General features: G+C 44.8%; 1 protein-coding gene across 1 annotated transcript in view; it reads right to left on the bottom strand.

Moving 5' to 3' along the window:
• The window catches only part of LOC124556434 (facilitated trehalose transporter Tret1-2 homolog), a 203,618-nt gene that overhangs the window by 61,032 nt on the left and 124,896 nt on the right, over positions 1-17,690 (bottom strand). The window contains exon 3 of the mRNA XM_047130389.1: positions 16,778-17,058. Coding sequence (XP_046986345.1) covers positions 16,778-17,058 — 281 coding nt within the window. The remainder of the gene's footprint in view (positions 1-16,777; positions 17,059-17,690) is intronic.

Here is a 17,690-nt window from a genome sequence, read left to right on the forward strand (position 1 = left end):
AGAAACGTAGCGCAACTGGCCACGGCACTGGCTTCACATCCCTGTCGGTACCCTCCACAACTTCCATGATTCTCTACCTGCACGCCCCGCAGCGGGTGATTATTCAGACATTTCACAAGTGGACAGTGTATACACATAATCAAGTAAGTACGGAACCCTCAGAGCACCAGTCCTACTAGCAGATGCCCGGTTTCTCGCTGCAGGGAACTCTCTTAAGATTTCAAGTTTTGCGAAGTGTGGTTGACATCTCCAGCAAGTACAGGGCACAACAGTAACGTGTTTAGATCTGTTGGTCATTAAACCAAAATGTTAGCTGATTTGGGTTGTCGGTGTGCTGCAGCGTGAGAGGACAGTGTCAGGTGCACCGGTCGTTAGCCACAGCCTGCTCTCGCGTAAATTTGTGCCAGTGGCGACAGTTGCTAGTGGACGCTTACATTCTCAAAAATCGCATCGGTCACAGCGTATCATCAGTAGCTGCCCGCCATGACCTTTTATTTCTTGATGTATCGACATGATAAACTGTGGTACAATATTTTGTGTTAGCAGAAGAGCCAACACCGTGTTACGAGTGGAGGCCGAAATGCACGCGTTTTAGCTCACGCAGGCTAGCGTGAGGAGGGAAGAACTATACTGACGTGAGGTCTGGAACATGACAAGGAATGAGTATTCAGAAAGCGGACGTAATTAGTTTGATACTTAACTTTAATCCATTAATTATGAACGTCGCTCTTGACGGTACATGAGTCACAATATTATCTGTTCAGAATACATTCTTGAAGATAGTACTTATAGTAACTGAATATGGCGCCTTGCTAGGTCGTAGCAAATGACGTAGCTGAAGGCTATGCTAAACTGTCGTCTCTGCAAATAAGAGAGTATGTAGACAGTGAACCATCGCTAGCAAAGTCGGCTGTACAACTGGGCGAGTGCTAGACCACCCCCCAGCCCATGTTAAAAGATAGAGCCCCCCAGAAGAACAGTGTAGATCTTACGATAACACTAAAAGGACCACACCAGCTGAAAGTTTTAGCGTGAGACTATACGCGTCTCTGTTACGTTGCAAACGTTAAAAATATTGCCCCACGACGAAAAGTATAACGTTTCTCATTGGATAGACAGAATTTTTGTAGGTGGAGCTTAAGATTAACATTTAGACCCTGATTGGTCAGTTGAAAACACAGCCAGATACCTTTTTTTTAAACCAACTTCGGTAAATTGTAGTAAGGAGAAGTTAGGAGAGAGTTGCTTCCGAGACGGCGAGGTGCGTGGAGCTGCGCCGCCCGCCGCCCCCTGACACTACCTAAACACTGACAAGGTAATGAACGCATGCGGTGCCGCCATAAGGCTTCACCCAGAGCTGCAGAAGTCTTATCTGTTACATCCCCTTTTTGCGTAATACTAGTGTCGATCGTCAATTAAACTTCGTGGTATTCACATTTGCTACTAGAAGTTAAAATCTGAAACGCGATGATTTTTCTGTTATATAATTATTGAGAAGCCACATCAGCCACTGTAATTTAGGACAAGTTACGTAAGTAATTACAGATAATTTAGGGTCACTGTAGACCATTTTTGATAGTTTTCTCTTTTATGAAACCTCATTTAAACCTAGATTATAGCTGTGATTTGGCATAGGTCATCCTTCGATCCATTATAGAACTTGGAAACCCATTCAGGGAATATTCGTTCACATTTTTGTTGAACGCAGTTGGTTTTTGTCATACTGTCTTAAAATATTTCCTTTTATCAATAGTGCAATCTATAAACAATGTTTTGTGAGTAGAATAAAAATTTCAATGCTAAACTTAACTACTTTCTCGACGTTATTTTACCAGCTAACTAAAAATAGGAAAGCCTTGAACCGCTTCCACTAAATTTAGTTAGTATTAAGATTCTTTTACAGGGAGTGCAGTGGAGCTGACGCTGAAATCATTAAGTATTTGATTATATCATCGCTAGTCTCACTGAACTCTTCTGAACTCTACATGTCATGTGTGGTCTGGCGTCTCCTTACCAGCAACAGGTCCCAGGTTCAAACTAGTCAATTCCCTAAAAAACACGCTCAGAGCGTCGTTGCGCGAAAGTGGTAGGGAGACACGACTTAGAACAAACAGACACCACGCAGAATGTTAGAGATGAAATAGAGAATATTGGAAGAAGAGCAGCACGTTTCGCTACAGGTTCATTTAGTGAGCACGGAAACGCAACGGAGATGGTCAGCCAACTCCAGTGGCAGATACTACAAGAGAGACGTTTACATCATGTTGTAGTTTACTCTTCAAATTCTGAGACCGTACAGTCCTAGAAGAGTCAATTAATATGTTGCTTCCTCTTACGTATATGTGACGAAACGACGATGAAAGCAGCATTAGAGAGATACGAGCTCACAGACAGGCTTGCCAAAAGTCATTCTTCCCGCGGACCATTCGCGCGGCTGGAACGGGTAAAGGGTGAAGTGAAACTGTTATGCCAAGTACCCTCCACCACTCACCGTAAGGCTGTTTGTGGAGTATTTAGGAAGTTAAGGAAGCAAGTTAAACATGTCGTCTCACGCTAAGACCATTACGCAACGAGAGTCGCACGTTGTGTGCAAAGAGTACACATTGCGGATTTCCCGCGTGGAGCGATCTGCTGCGGTACCGATAACAGGAACATCACAGTGTGCGAGTGGAATTGCGAGGCAATTGGAAATATGCCCCAAAGTTGAAGTACGCGAGACAGTACGATTCTTGTGCACAAAATATAGAAATTGCGTAGAAATTCATCGTGAAATTCTGGCGGAATATGGAACAAACACAATGTCGCGTCCAGCCGTAGCGACGTGGTGCCAACAATTTGACCATGACGGTACAGAACTGGGTGATGTTGATTCGCAATACAGTCCAGATCTTGTACCATGCGATTTCTGTCTTTTCGACAAACGGAAATAGTATCTGAAGTGGACTGGGAGGGGGGCGGGGAGTGAGGGGGGGGGGGGGGGGGAGAGGGAAGAAAGTTTCCAACGATGAGGGCGTTCATACAGCTATACAGTTGCTCGCTCGACGAAAGATCCGTACCCAAAGACTGGAAAGTTGCACAGGTCACACCATTATTCAATAAAGGTAATAGGAGTACACCACTAAGTTTCAAGCCCATATTATTGACGTTGGTATGAAGTAGGATTTTGGAACATACACTATGTGATCAAAAGTATCCGGACACCTGACTGAAAATGACTTTCCGGCCGTTGTGGCATCGGTAATGCTAGAATTCAATATGGTGTTGGCCCACTCTTAGGCTTGATGACAGCTTCCACCCTCGCTGGCATACGTTCAATCAGGTGCTGGAAGGTTTCTTGAGGAATAGCAGCCCATTCTTCATGGAGTGTTGCACTGAGGAGAGGTATCGATGTCAGTCGGTGAGGCCTGGCACGAAGTCGGCGTTCCAAAATATTCCAAAGGTGCTCTATAGGATTCAAGTTGGGACTCTGCGCAGGCCAGTCCATTACAGGGATGTTACTGTCGTGTAACCATTCTGCCACAGGCCGTTCATAATGAACAGGTCCTCGATCGTGTTGAAAGATGCAATCGCCATTCCCGAATTACTCTTCATCAGTGGGAAGCAATAAGGCGCTTAAAACATCAATGTAAGCCTGTGCTGTGATAATGCCACGCAAAACAACAAGGGGTGCAAGCTCCCTCCATGAAAAACACGACCACATCATAACACTACCGCCTCCGCATTTTATTGTTGGCACTAATCAGGCTGGCAGAAGACGCCATACCCACACCCTGCCATCGGATCGCCACATTTTGTACTGTGATTCGTCACTCCATACATCTTTTTTCCAGTGTTCAATGGACCAATGTTTACGCTCTTTACACCAAGCGAGGCGTCGTTTGTCATTTACCGGCGTGATGTGTGGCTTATGAGCAGCCGCTCGACCATGAAATCCAAGTTTTCTCACCTCCCGCCTAACTGTCATAGTACTTGCAGTGGATTCTGATGCAGTTTGGAATTCCTGTATGATGGTTTGGATAGATGTCTGTCTGTTACACATTACGACTCTCTTCAACTGTCGGCGGCCTCTGTCAGTCAACAGACGAGATCGGCATGTACGCTTTTGTGCTGTACGTGTCCCTTCACGTTTCCACTCCATTATCACATCGGAAAGCGTGGACCTAGGGATGTTTAGGAGGGTGGAAATCTCGCGTACAGAGGTATGTCCCAAGTGATAGCCAATCACCTGACCACGTCCGAAGTCCGTGAGTTCCACGGAGCGCCCATTCTGCTGTCTCACGACGTCTAATTACATCTGAGGTCGCTGATATGGAGTACCTGGCAGTATGTGGCAGCACAACGCACCTAATATGAAAAACGTATCTTTTTGGGGGTGTCCGGATACTTTTGATCACATAGTGTATATTGTGATCGAACATTATGAATTACTTCGAAGAGAACGGTTTACTAACACACAGTCAACACAGGTTTAGAAAACATCATTCTTGTGAAATACAAATAGCTCTTTACTAACGCTAAGTATCGACAAGGGATTTCAAATTGATTTCGCATTTCTAGGTTTTCATAAGGCTTTTGACACTCACAAGAGGCTTGTAATCAAATTGCGTGTTTTGGAATATCATCTCAGTTATGCTACTGGATTCGTGATATGCTGTCAAAGGGGTCACAGTTTGTAGTAACTGACGAAAAGTCATCGATAATCCACGGTAGTGTTATACGCCCTCTGCTGTTCCTTATTTGTATAAACGATTTAGGAGACAATCTGAGCAGCTATCGTACGTTGTTTGCAGATGATGCTGTCGTTTATCGTCTAGTAAAGTCATCAGAAGATCAAAACAAATTGCAATACGATTTAGAAAAGATACCTATATGGTACGAAAATTGAAAATTGACCCTAAATAATGAAATCTGTGAGATCATCCACATGAGTAATAAAAGAAATCCGTAAACTGCGGTTACACGATAAATCAATCGAATCTAAAGGTCTTTAATTCAGCTAAATACGTAGGAATTACCAATTACGATAAACTTAAATTGTAAGGAACACACAGAAAATGTCGTGGGAAAGGATAACCAAAGACTGCGTTTTATTGGCAGAACACATAGAGGATGCAACAGGTCCACTGAAGAGACTGTCTACACTACGCTTGTTCGTCCTCTTTCGGAGTACTGCTGTGTGGGATCTTTACCAGATAAGATTAACAGAATACAAAGGGAAGTTCGAAGAAGAGTAGCACGTTTTGTATTATTGAGAAATAGGGGAGAGAGTATCATAGACATGATGCAGGATTTGGGGTGGACAGCACGAAAGTAAAGGCGTTTCTCGTTGCGGCGGGATCTTCTCACGAAATTGTAATCATCAACTTTCTCCACCGTATACGAGAACATTTTATTGACGCCGACCTACACAGTGAGAAATGATCATCATGAGAAAATAAGGGAAATCAGAGGTCGCACGGAAAGATACAGGTGTTCGGTATTTCCCCGCGCTGTTCGAGAGTGGAATGATAGAGAATTATTGCGAAGGTGGTTCAATGAACACTCTGCAAGTAACTTAAGTGTGATTTATAGAGTATCGAAGTGGATGTAGATGTAGAAGCCTCGAATGGCTCTGTGGCCAAGGAACGAATTTCTGACGTCCAGGATTTGAACGAATGGTAGAACGTTCCGACCGTACTTGACACAGACTTGGTGATAATGCGGAAAAATAGTGTCATATACCTGTGTCACTTTGAAGTGTTGTGCAGCATTCGGTAAAATTTATTTAGCCTGCCATGATAAAGGTTAACTAATGGCTCCGAGTGCAAGTGATGAGAATCACAAAATTGAACGGCTTTTAAGTTATAATGCTTATACCACTTTGGAAAAACTTCGATCATATTAGAACTGGGTTGTGATGAGTTGTTGCTCTGAAATGACATACTCGGAAAACGTCATGGTAGCGACTACACACACTCAAAACTCTCGTCGGTAGAGCTCTAGTAAAACACGTGTAACCGTGAACGAAAATCGTATTTGTAAATGTTCTCGAGAACATAAGGAGACTTGATGGGAAGCATTTGTATAATATTTACAGAGAGCGAAAACGTGTTGAAAGCATTAAGAAATAGGAGTCATGACTATCACGATGAGGTGTAATTCATAGAGGAGGGCGATATATTACTATTTTTGTTTGCAGACACTACTACTGCAACATGCAGGTTCTCAGTGAATGGGCTAAAATCCTCACCAATACATCGAATATTCGAGCCCCTACATGGCTCAGGCGATGATACAGATACACAGTCGTTGCTCCTGCGTGGGCAGATTTGTTTATTCCATGTTGTAATTATGCCAACGACCTTGCCGCAGTGGTAACACCGGTTCCCGCCAGATCACCGAAGTAAAGCGCTGTCGGGCTGCGCTAGCACTTGAATGGGTGACCATCCAACTGCCGAGCGTTGTTGGCAAGCGGGGTGCTCTCAGCCCTTGTGAGGCGAGCTGAGGAGCTATTTGATTGAGAACTGGTGGCTCCGGTCTCGGAAACTGACACACGGCCGGGAGAGCGGTGTGCTGACCACATGCCCCTCCATATCCGCATCCAGTGACGCCTATGGGCTGTGGATGACACGGCGGCCGGTCGGTACCGTTAGCCCTTCATGGCCTGTTCGGGAGTAGTTTAGTTTTCTTATGTTGTCAGTATCCCTTGCATTATCTTGCCGACTAAGCTGTAACTCCTACACGCCATATTTGGTTGGCTTGCTGAGTGCAGAAAAACAGAAAATACTCGCACGATTTTTTTTCAAAAAAGACTTCTGATCCATAGTATAACTGGTCTGAAACATGTTACGAAATAAGTACTGAGTATATGTGATAGGGAGATAAGTCTATGACTAAAGTATACCACAGAGGTGGTGAATGTGGTACGTGCCGTGATGAGTCAGTTTAAATGATTGCTGTTCGCTGTTTTCGTAGAGAGCCGAGAACCAAGTGAGGACAGCATATTGCTGGGCAGACCTGACCTTGCGTATAAGTTGGGTGTCAGTGTGTTGAAATGTAGCCAGCTTGGGCGTGTTTTGAGAATTCACAAGCGTTTTTCGCAGTTGCAGCACTTTTTTGCGGTCCGCCGTATCAATGGTACTGGATAGGATGACTTTAGTGGCGATAAGTGTTAGGCATTATGTTCGAAAATAAAATTGGTCGTATGATGAGGCATGTAACGCGCACGCGCCCGTGAGCGTAGGTGTGAGGTTGTTTTGAGAGATACACTATCTTGTTGTGAAGGAGATGTTATTGTGTGTCTTGGGATTGGTGAAATTTGTTCAGCTACGCAAACTCCATGACTGCTGCCAAGGCACAAGACGTTTAGCTGTGAAGTCTTAAGGCTGGTTGGCGGATCCTAGGTGACGTCCATCACGTATCCCTATAGTAACTACTGAAAACAGTTTGAACAGCATTACCGTACTCAGCCGAGCGGTTGTCATTTGTGCATCCGAAATTGCCTTAAGGATGAGCGTGGAGCTTTTTTTCTATACTTGAAAAGTGCCAAGTTAGCGAAAAATTTTTTGTCAGGGCTCTAACACTTGAGGTGTGTGTGTAATGTGATACGAGACAACAAAAACAACTACTACGATCAACATCTGCTATCTCGAAAGCGTACTCGTGGCAGAAAAAAAAAAGAAACTGGTAAGTGTGTCAGAAATGCATAAGTAGATTGTGTAGTTTTGTGTGTTGCAACTGTTGGCGAATAATTTCAGTGATTTTCATTGGCGTGATGCTGAAATTGATTCTATAATATGCGATGTAAGGAACAGGTCTGGTTTAGCAAAAAAAATGCTTAGTAAGTGGTGAAAAATTGAAAAAATGTAAAAATTCCATAATTGTGGATCCAGCATGTGAGGTCAGAAATAATGGTACACTTGGGTAAAACACGCAGTGTGTGAGACAGAGATAGCAATGCTCTGACAATGGCGCTATGAGATGAGACGGATTGAGTTGCCAATGATATAGAATTAGGCGGAGGCAGAGACGGTGGTGGTGCAGCTGAAGATTGATTGTGTACTACAAGTACAGCATACATAAAGCGAAAAGAAACACAGACACACGCTGAAATAAGTCTTGAAATAAGTAAGTAAGTTAAAAATGGAACTGAAGATGAGTTGCCGTACTCCTGCAACGAAATTTGAACAGTAATGAGACACTTGAGCAATACCCTCAAAATAAGTAAGAAAACATAGCTTCAAACCTGTTGGGTGTAAGTAATGTGGTATGAAAATGTGATTTGATACATCTGCGTAATACTTGCAAAATAAAAATCGCAAAAAGTGTAAACTGAACGAAAGTCGTGAAAAATGCTGTCATTCGGTCTCAAAATGTTGAATTCTCGGGTGGAAGCCTATGCAAGAGGATCTGACGCTTAGATGAGACAGGAGTGAGAGAGAGTGCACCATAGCGTTCTTTTTTTGCCTTTCTAACACAAGTTATGTGAGTTATTTGAATTTTACTTCCATTGTAACTTGACATGTGCTTTCTCGTCTTTTTCGTTTGAAGTTGAATTTCCGGCCGGTTTTACACGGGCCATGTACGTATTTCTACCATCGCGGATTTTAACATAAAAGAAATGGGCTGCTTCCAATTTCTTGTACTATTTAGAACAGTTTCATGAGAAGCGGTGGGAGGGGAGGGGGATTATAAGAGAAGGGGTATCAGACCAGAAGAGTCATCATGGTGGTAACTTAACACCTAACATTGGACCAGAATTGTCCTTAGATAACTTCTTAGATTTAACTACGCCATGTAGACAAGGTGTCCGTTATTCCACACTGTGTGGTCCAGTACGTACTCGTCTATTCATACGCCCTCCTTCTTTCAGCCAGTCCCACACTTGCATCATTGTCATTGCAGAATGCACTGCGCTTGTCAACGTGTCAGGATAGGAAACACCAAATTGCAGAGCCTGATATTATGCTCTGTTTGGATTGACTAGCATGTCGAAGTTACGACCTTTGACATAGTCATAATATGCTGACATTTAGTGTAGGGTCGGCATGCTTATTAGCAAATTTAGGCTGGCTGATTTAAGGGGTGGCTGGATGCCCTTCCTGTCGCCACCCCGTTTCTCGCCGGGGCGGAATATGTTACCCGCAACAGTGTGCGTGTAAAGTGAGCGAAAGTTTCGTAAACGTTTGTGAATCGTGTAACTGAGGCGGGACCTGGGTACCGGTCCAGTATGAAACTAGTGGTGTGTGGGAAAGCGCCTAGAAACCACATCCAGCCTGGTCGGCACACCGGTCCTCGTTATTAATCGTCTAGGCGGACACAGTCATGTCAGTACATTTCCTTGTCCCAGAAACGACACTTTAACATGCACGACTATCCGGGTGTGTTGGAAAGTGAATAAGTATGATTAGAAGAATATATCCATAGAAATGATATTATGTAATGTTTACTGCTATCACGTACACTCTTATAATTATGAAAATACCTATTTGGAAACCGTAAGTGGAGGTAAAATGAATTGATCAACTAGCAGAACAGGGATACTTTGACATTCACTGCTTCTGTTGCAACTCTGTCCCTGTATAGTCAATCAAAATAACAAAAAAAAGTTCAAATTTGTGTGAAATCTTATGGGACTTAACTGCTAAGGTCATCAGTCCCTAAGCTTACACACTACTTATCCTAAGGATAAACACACACACCCATGCCGGAGGGAGGACTCGAACCTCCGCCGGGACCAGCCGCACAGTCCATGACTGCAGCGCCTTAGACCGCTCGGCTAACAAAATAACAGCAAAGGAGGATAGATACAGGGCTTTGCATCAACACGGCTGGAGTGGTACGGGGTAGCAGTCGTCTCCAAAGTGCGGGGCGAGCCAGCCAGGATGGCCTGCGTACTGTACATGATAGGACTAGTACGGAGTTGGGGTTACGGGTGCAATTTTGATATCAAATTGATATGCAAATTAATTTAATTGAACAATTATTCACCCCTGCCCCTGACCACACCCATCCCCACCCTCGGCTGACGTCATGTGTTTTTCTCAGCCTACACGTGTGCCCAGCCCCCTCCTCCTCCTCCCCCAAACCTACCCTATTGGCGGAAATTCGAATTTTGGCGGGAATTTCGAATTTTGGTGGGAATTTCTTTGTCCCAGGGCTGTGCTGACACCCGCCACCCGGTAATTGGCGGGAAATTAAAATTGGCGGTACCCTTTCTGGGACTCGAACGCTGATCCTCCTGGGCAGATAGCCCAATTGTACCCCCCTAACACAACTAAACCACCAGAGGCACTTGGAATTGACAGGAAATTAAAAATGGCTGTATCCTTTCTGGGACTCAAACACTGATTCTACTGGATGGAAAGCCCAAGTGCACGACTTAACACATGGAAACTGTCCAGATGCAGGAGAGGAAGGTTAGGTTAGTGTACTTTATTTATTTTGGTCGGGAAACTGACCCAAATATCGATCCTAGTATCGTAATTAATCACAATGATTGGGCCTAATTGCAAGTTCTATATATGTAGCAGTACACAAGGACGGCATAAGAGCGCAATACAGCTCAAAAACTGACGATACCATACAACTGGTGTTATCCTGCTGGGAAAAAAGTTCGCAATACCACTCGAAACTGGCGACAGACACACTCAAACTTTACCCTACACCTACAAGCTGCCGGGAAAAAGGCAGGGATGTAAGGTACTATCTTTATTCTTTTTGGTGGGAAATACGTTCAACTGATGAGATGCTGGTGCTGGACAGAGAGGAGTTTAAAAAGTGTATTATCAGTAAGTGTACAGTATCCATCGCTCTTCGACACCAGAGTTCGCTACAGATGCCTGCTCAAAAACCATACTTCAGCCCAGGTAATCGAAGCCAGTACACGCTACCACAACTGATGAAAAAAAATGCGTCACAGATCTAATCACACTTCGAAATTGTCGTCAAAAAACCAGCACTCGTAATGAATGGGTCATAATGCAGCACATGTACTGGGGGAAAATCGTCATCCTAAAAGAGTGCAGAGGGGGTGGTAGTTGAACGTGCTTTCTTCTCGATGTACAATCACAAACTGCCGAAAACCGAGGCCTTCTCACTTCCCCTCACGCCTCCCCCACCCCCTTCCCCCCTCTACGATGCTCTGCCGAGCGTCTCACGACCCCGCTACCACCCTCTAAGGCCGCTGCCCGCACTTGGCTTTCCACCATCTGGCCGCCTCCTTAAGGCGACGCACCTATGCCTGCGCAATAGCGTGCATAGTCAGTTAAACAATAGGAGGTAAAACGACGGCCGCCTCAAGTGCAACTTGTTCGTCTAAAATATAGCGACAGAGCCCCCCCCCCCCCCCCCCCTGGACAGAGAGCGGCTGTGTTCGGCGACCTACACAGCAGACACTCCCCCGCCGCACTTCGCCCACAGGAGCTCGCCGTCGGGGATGGAGAACAACTGTATTTGACGTCAATGCATCTGTAACCAAGCATCTACTAGAAAAAGTAAAACACATTTGCGACCATAATAAATGTCCTCTTCCCACGAAAATAGGTAAAGTCCATTTTCTGTTAGTTTTATGAGCAAAATCGGTATAGTTTTTACGTTCGACTGCAGTCGCATCACATCATTTTGTGACGTCCATCGAAGTGTACCGGCACCGATCACAAATGATCAGCAGAGACAAGCCCACCCTGCGTAAATTTATGAAAAAAAAGCTTCGACTATTTTGATGCGAGAACTACCGATCACCGCAGAGTCCTCATTATTTTGAAACCTTTATCAGAGTAAACAAAAAGCGAGAATTTAAACTCCAAAGAAAAAAATCGATATTAAGCAATTTATTTCAGTTTGTTGAACAAGTTACACGATCTTAGAGCATCTCTCGTGTCCAGGGTCTGCAAATAAACTCTCATGAACGTGTGTATTACAAACATTTCAGACAATCTTTCACGCCATTGGCACACATGTTGGGAAAACACACGCTGTTCATTTTTGGAACACAACCTACGACCAGCTTAGAGGCAGGAGTGGTGACATGTTTTGCAGGACCTGACCATCATTTTGCAAGACAATGCTCAAGCACGTACAGTGCAAGCTGTTACTGATTTGTTTGACTGTTGGGGCTGCTAAGTGCTATACCACCTATCGCACTCACCTGACGTAAGCCCTCGTGAGTTCAACTCGATTTCTAAACCGAAGGAAGCACTTCATGGCATTCGCTTCAGAACTGCCACAAAATCGTCGGGCAATAGACAGCACCGCTCGAACTGTCAACACAACTGGTACTGCTAAGAGTATCCTACGACTTCCACATCGCTGGCAACGGGCTATACACAATGCTGCTGACTACATTGAAGGTCAGTAAAAGTTGGGAACACGTATCTATTTTATACGAGATGTACATAAATAGTTGCCACTATTAAAGTTCCAACCCTTGTACACCAAAGAGACCTACATATCTCTAGAACTTTGATCATAGTGCGTCACTTACGATCTTTCTCTATGAGGATGGGAGTCACAGGGCATTTTCGCATTCTTAGGATAAAGTTAGAGACAGAAATATCTCCTGGCATTGTCTTTGACCAACTCTATCTGCAGCTGACCAAAACTAGACCGCTACATTCCACGTTTCGTGCAGGAACAGTGCGAACCGAGGCTGTAACTGCTGTCCTACACTCATCCAAGAGCACAAGATTTCTCCAGATGTGCGAATGTCGAGGAGGTTAGCACCCCTTATCGGTGTACAGTAGATATTAAACTGTCGTGAAGATATAACAGACGGTTAAGAACAAGAAACGGGTGGTTTTTATGCATGATGGAGCTCCAGACGGACGGAGTTTGCTGCGTTTTACGTAAATCAACTGCGCTAGCAATTCTAAAGTATTGTTTTAGTGTCTGGGGTCATTACCAAGAAGATATTGGTAAGAGAGAGCGTAAACACGTACACTCTTAAGGCTACAATGTTCTGCACTTAAAACACGCTGCGTTGCGGTTTCCGATCTATTAGCCGTATGGTATACAACGCTGTTACTATCCCAATGTAAGAAATATATTTCCAGCGCATGACATACATTCTCCTTGCAGGTTTATCTACGATAAACTACGGTGATAAACTGTAAAACGAAAAACTACTTCCTTAAAACATCGATTCCTTGTGATACACGTACAATATAGCTTTCCAGAGGTGTATACCCCCGGTTCACAAATTATATTATGCTCGCGTCAGTCCTATATAAAATGATCGTTAGTAACGGGGAATGCCTCTTGCAAACAAAAGGACAAACGCATAGCAGCGGTGTTTGCCATGTGAAATTACACGTCATTCTGCCACTATCTCCGTAAAGAGGACATCTGTCAAGCAGATGTATACACGGAGATTGTGGTACCTCACAAACACCTGTCACTAACTTAGAATCACCGTAGTTATAAAACTGAAGACTTGATTTTATGCCGTAGGGGAATGGAGTGCGTCGTATAAATCTTCGTTCGTCTAGAGGAATGTGTCGAAGCAGGATGGAAGTCCTCTGATGACCGAGAGGTTTGCTGTTAACAATCGCAAGTACACAATGCTCTACGTCATACACAGAACACGCAGCTGTATTCGAGTCGAACGCAGGTTATGTCACACAACCGATGCATCCCGACAGAACAACGGAAAAAAATGGTCAAATGACATGCAGCGCAGGTTAAATTGATTAATTGATCAATTTAACTAATTTGCATATCAATTTGATATCAAAATTGCACCCGTAACCCCAATTCGCTACTACTGACAGGCCATGAAGCTCGGGGGTCATCAGTCTCGTATTCAGCCCCCAGGACAGAAGTAGTGTACCAAATTTGTCTGTGTTTAGAGTAAATTCAGTGTGGAAGTGTGAGGAAGTGTTCTAAATGTTTGCGTCGCGTGTATCTTAGACAGAACACGGAAACCATCCTGGTATTTACCTAGAGGGATGTGGGAAACCGCCTAAAACCACATCCAGACTGACTGGCAGACAGATCCCTCACCACTAATCCCCTGGGCGGATTCGATTCAGGGATGCCGGCACGGTAGCTCAGCGTGTTCGGTTAGAGAATTAACTGCCCTCTGTATCAAAAAGACTGAGTGAATGGATCGACTATGAACTTGAACAAGCGTCTTAGGACGTCCGCTCCGAACAAATACAATGACCAACAACGAACAAAATGAGATTAAAAGAAAAAATTGAGTGCTGGCATACCTCCCGGTCCCGGTTCAAAAATGGTTCAAATGGCTCTGAGCACTATGGGACTTAACTTCTAAGGTCATCAGTCTCCTAGAACTTAGAACTACTTAAACGTAACTAACCTAAGGACGTCACACACATCCATGCCCGAGGCAGGATTCGAACCTGCGACCGTAGCGGTCGCGCGGCTCCAGACTGTAGCGCCTAGAACTGCTCGGCCACTCCGGCCGGCTCCCGGTCCCGGAATTAGTCATGATAGCTCGCATGGCTACCAGGGTGAGTGTTCCGTGATGATGTTACAACATTTCACGAATGATGGAGAAGAATAAATGTATCAATCTGAAGTCTCAGGGACCCTCGTCTGGAAATGACTGAGTCGAAAGTTATAAGCTAAAATCGTTATGATATCTCTGACTGTGGAATAAATGTACCAGTACTGTTGTTGCTTAGACTGTATTTTTAGGGAATCCTGGCGAGCATTGGTTGTTCGTCAATGGACGTGGTTCCTACATGATGGAGTCCCATCTCACCTCCGACTGAGAGTTCATGAACACCTGTATCAGACATTCCCTGAAAAGTGGGTAGGCAGAGGTGGTTCTGTTTCGTGGTCAGCACGTGTACATTATCTCATCCCAATCGATTTCTTCTTGGGGGGGGGGGGGGGCAGGTAAAAATCTTGTGTATGAGACGCCAATCGAGATGGAAGAGGATCACCTGGCAACAATTCTCGCTGCCTGCGACACTGTCGAAATGAGAGCAGGGCTTTTAGAATGGGTATAACAATAGTTTGTGCTCCGATGCCATGAAGTCGGGGGTGCTATTTTGAACAATTGTTGTAAATATAGCTGTTTGTGAAACTTGTGCAGATTAACTGTATTCGTTATTACTGTACAGTAGGCTTAGGATTACCTGCGCCTTTATTAGTCTACCAACAGGGGAAATTAGCAGAGCACTGGGGAGTACTCAGCGGGAATTCCGTTCGTAATGATCAGGGTTGGTTTGAGCACTGTGCGACGCTGAAGTGGAACTCGAGTGGCTTTTCGATGATAACTTTCGACTCGGTCGTTCCCGGGCCAGGATCACATACCTGAAATTGATATATTTGCCCTTCTTCATCGTCCCTGAAAGTTCGTAACATCATCGCAGAATCACCCTGTACAGTTTTAATGTTTCCACTTTGTTCGATGGCCCTTTACGGGCTTAAGTCGGTATACCACTCGTATTTCTGGTCGCAGAAATGGAGGCGTTGCTGGTGCTACAGAATTTTAGAACATGTTTTTTGCTCGAGTATCATGTCGTTTTTGGAAACCCAGAATCTACTATGTAGGAATCAACATGGATTCCGGAAACAGCGATCGTGTGAGACCCAACTCGCGTTATTTGTTCATGAGACCCAGAAAATATTAGATCCAGGCTCCCAGGTAGATGCTATTTTTCTTGACTTCCGGAAGGCGTTCGATACAGTTCCGCACTGTCGCCTGATAAACAAAGTAAGAGCCTACGGAATATCAGACCAGCTGTGTGGCTCGATTGAAGAGTTTTTAGCAAACAGAACACAGCATGTTGTTATCAATGGAGAGACGTCTACAGACGTTAAAGTAACCTCTGGCGTGCCACAGGGGAGCGTTATGGGACCATTGCTTTTCACAATATATATAAATGACCTAGTAGATAGTGTCGGAAGTCCCATGCGGCTTTTCGCGGATGATGCTGTAGTATACAGAGAAGTTGCAGCATTAGAAAATTGTAGCGAAATGCAGGAAGATCTGCAGCGGATAGGCACTTGGTGCAGGGAGTGGCAACTGACCCTTAACATAGACAAATGTAATGTATTGCGAATACATAGAAAGAAGGATCCTTTATTGTATGATTATATGATAGCGGAACAAACACTGGTAGCAGTTACTTCTGTAAAATATCTGGGAGTATGCGTGCGGAACGATTTGAAGTGGAATGATCATATAAAATTAATTGTTGGTAAGGCGGGTACCAGGTTGAGATTCATTGGGAGAGTCCTTAGAAAATGTAGTCCATCAACAAAGGAGGTGGCTTACAAAACACTCGTTCGACCTATACTCGAGTATTGCTCATCAGTGTGGGATCCGTACCAGATCGGGTTGACGGAGGAGATAGAGAAGATCCAAAGAAGAGCGGCGCGTTTCGTCACAGGGTTATTTGGTAACCGTGATAGCGTTACGGAGATGTTTAACAAACTCAAGTGGCAGACTCTGCAAGAGAGGCGCTCTGCATCGCGGTGTAGCTTGCTCGTCAGGTTTCGAGAGGGTGCGTTTCTGGATGAAGTATCGAATATATTGCTTCCCCCTACTTATACCTCCCGAGGAGATCACGAATGTAAAATTAGAGAGATTAGAGCGCGCACGGAGGCTTTCAGACAGTCGTTCTTCCCGCGAACCATACGCGACTGGAACAGGAAAGGGAGGTATTGACAGTGGCACGTAAAGTGCCCTCCGCCACACACCGTTTGGTGGCTTGCGGAGTATAAATGTAGATGTACACGGACGCAAATTCTCTTCTATCTTAATCAAATGTTGCCTACGCGTACTTCTAGTCTGGACTGCAGAAAAGGATCGGTTACTTACGGACGTCCACGTGACGAGCATGCCGCGCAGAGAGCTGTCGCCTATTTCCGCGGCGTAGACGGTGGCCGGGATGCTGGCCATGCCGGAAGAGATGCCGGTGAAGATGCGGCCGGCGTAGAGCTGCGCGAGGAAGGAGGGCCCGTCGGGCGCCGTGGCGACGAGCAGCCAGCCCAGGAGCCCCGGCACGTTGATCAGCAGCAGCGTCACCTTGCGCCCGAACCTGTCCAGCAGCGGGCCCGACGCCAGGCAGCCGAACGGAGTCGCGATCGCCGCCAGGCTGGCTGCCGACACAAACGTGCTGGATAGCTACTCCAGTGCCACTATAATTGTGGCTTCAGAAGGGACGCGTACTGCAGAAATGCGTTACGGCGGTAATACAATGACACTGTTCTTAAACCACAAGATCCAACACGAGCTCCAATAGCGACTCAAATACGAAGTCAGTGGAGATTGGAAACCCTTTAAAGCCGCCAAAACCTTGTCCAGGGTCTACTCTTCTCAGTCACTCTGTGTTGCTTTAAATCTCCACGTCTCCGCTAATATCTCAATTCCTCAATATTTTCCCAGTTCCTTTTTCAGTAGCTTGTAATGCCACAACGAAGCATAGCCAAGGCGCAGCAGTTGAATAAGTGAACGCTCATGCCATCTGTTGAATAGTTGTGCAAACAAAAGCACAGGTGCTTCCGCCTGGCGGCATTCAAATGAAATAGCGCTACGAGTAAGACAGTGTCTGAATAGCGCTGCGCTCGGACGACGAAATAAAGAAGCATTAAACTAGGATAATATTGTTACGTATAGTAAAAATATTAATTTAATATTAGTTATATATATATAAATGATTGTAATTGAATATGGTAATGTTATGGTGTGTCCATTTGTAAATAGAGAACTTGGCATAGTGTAAATTAATGTT

Source organism: Schistocerca americana, chromosome X, assembly GCF_021461395.2.
Source record: "Schistocerca americana isolate TAMUIC-IGC-003095 chromosome X, iqSchAmer2.1, whole genome shotgun sequence".
Taxonomy (NCBI): Eukaryota; Metazoa; Arthropoda; class Insecta; order Orthoptera; family Acrididae; genus Schistocerca; species Schistocerca americana.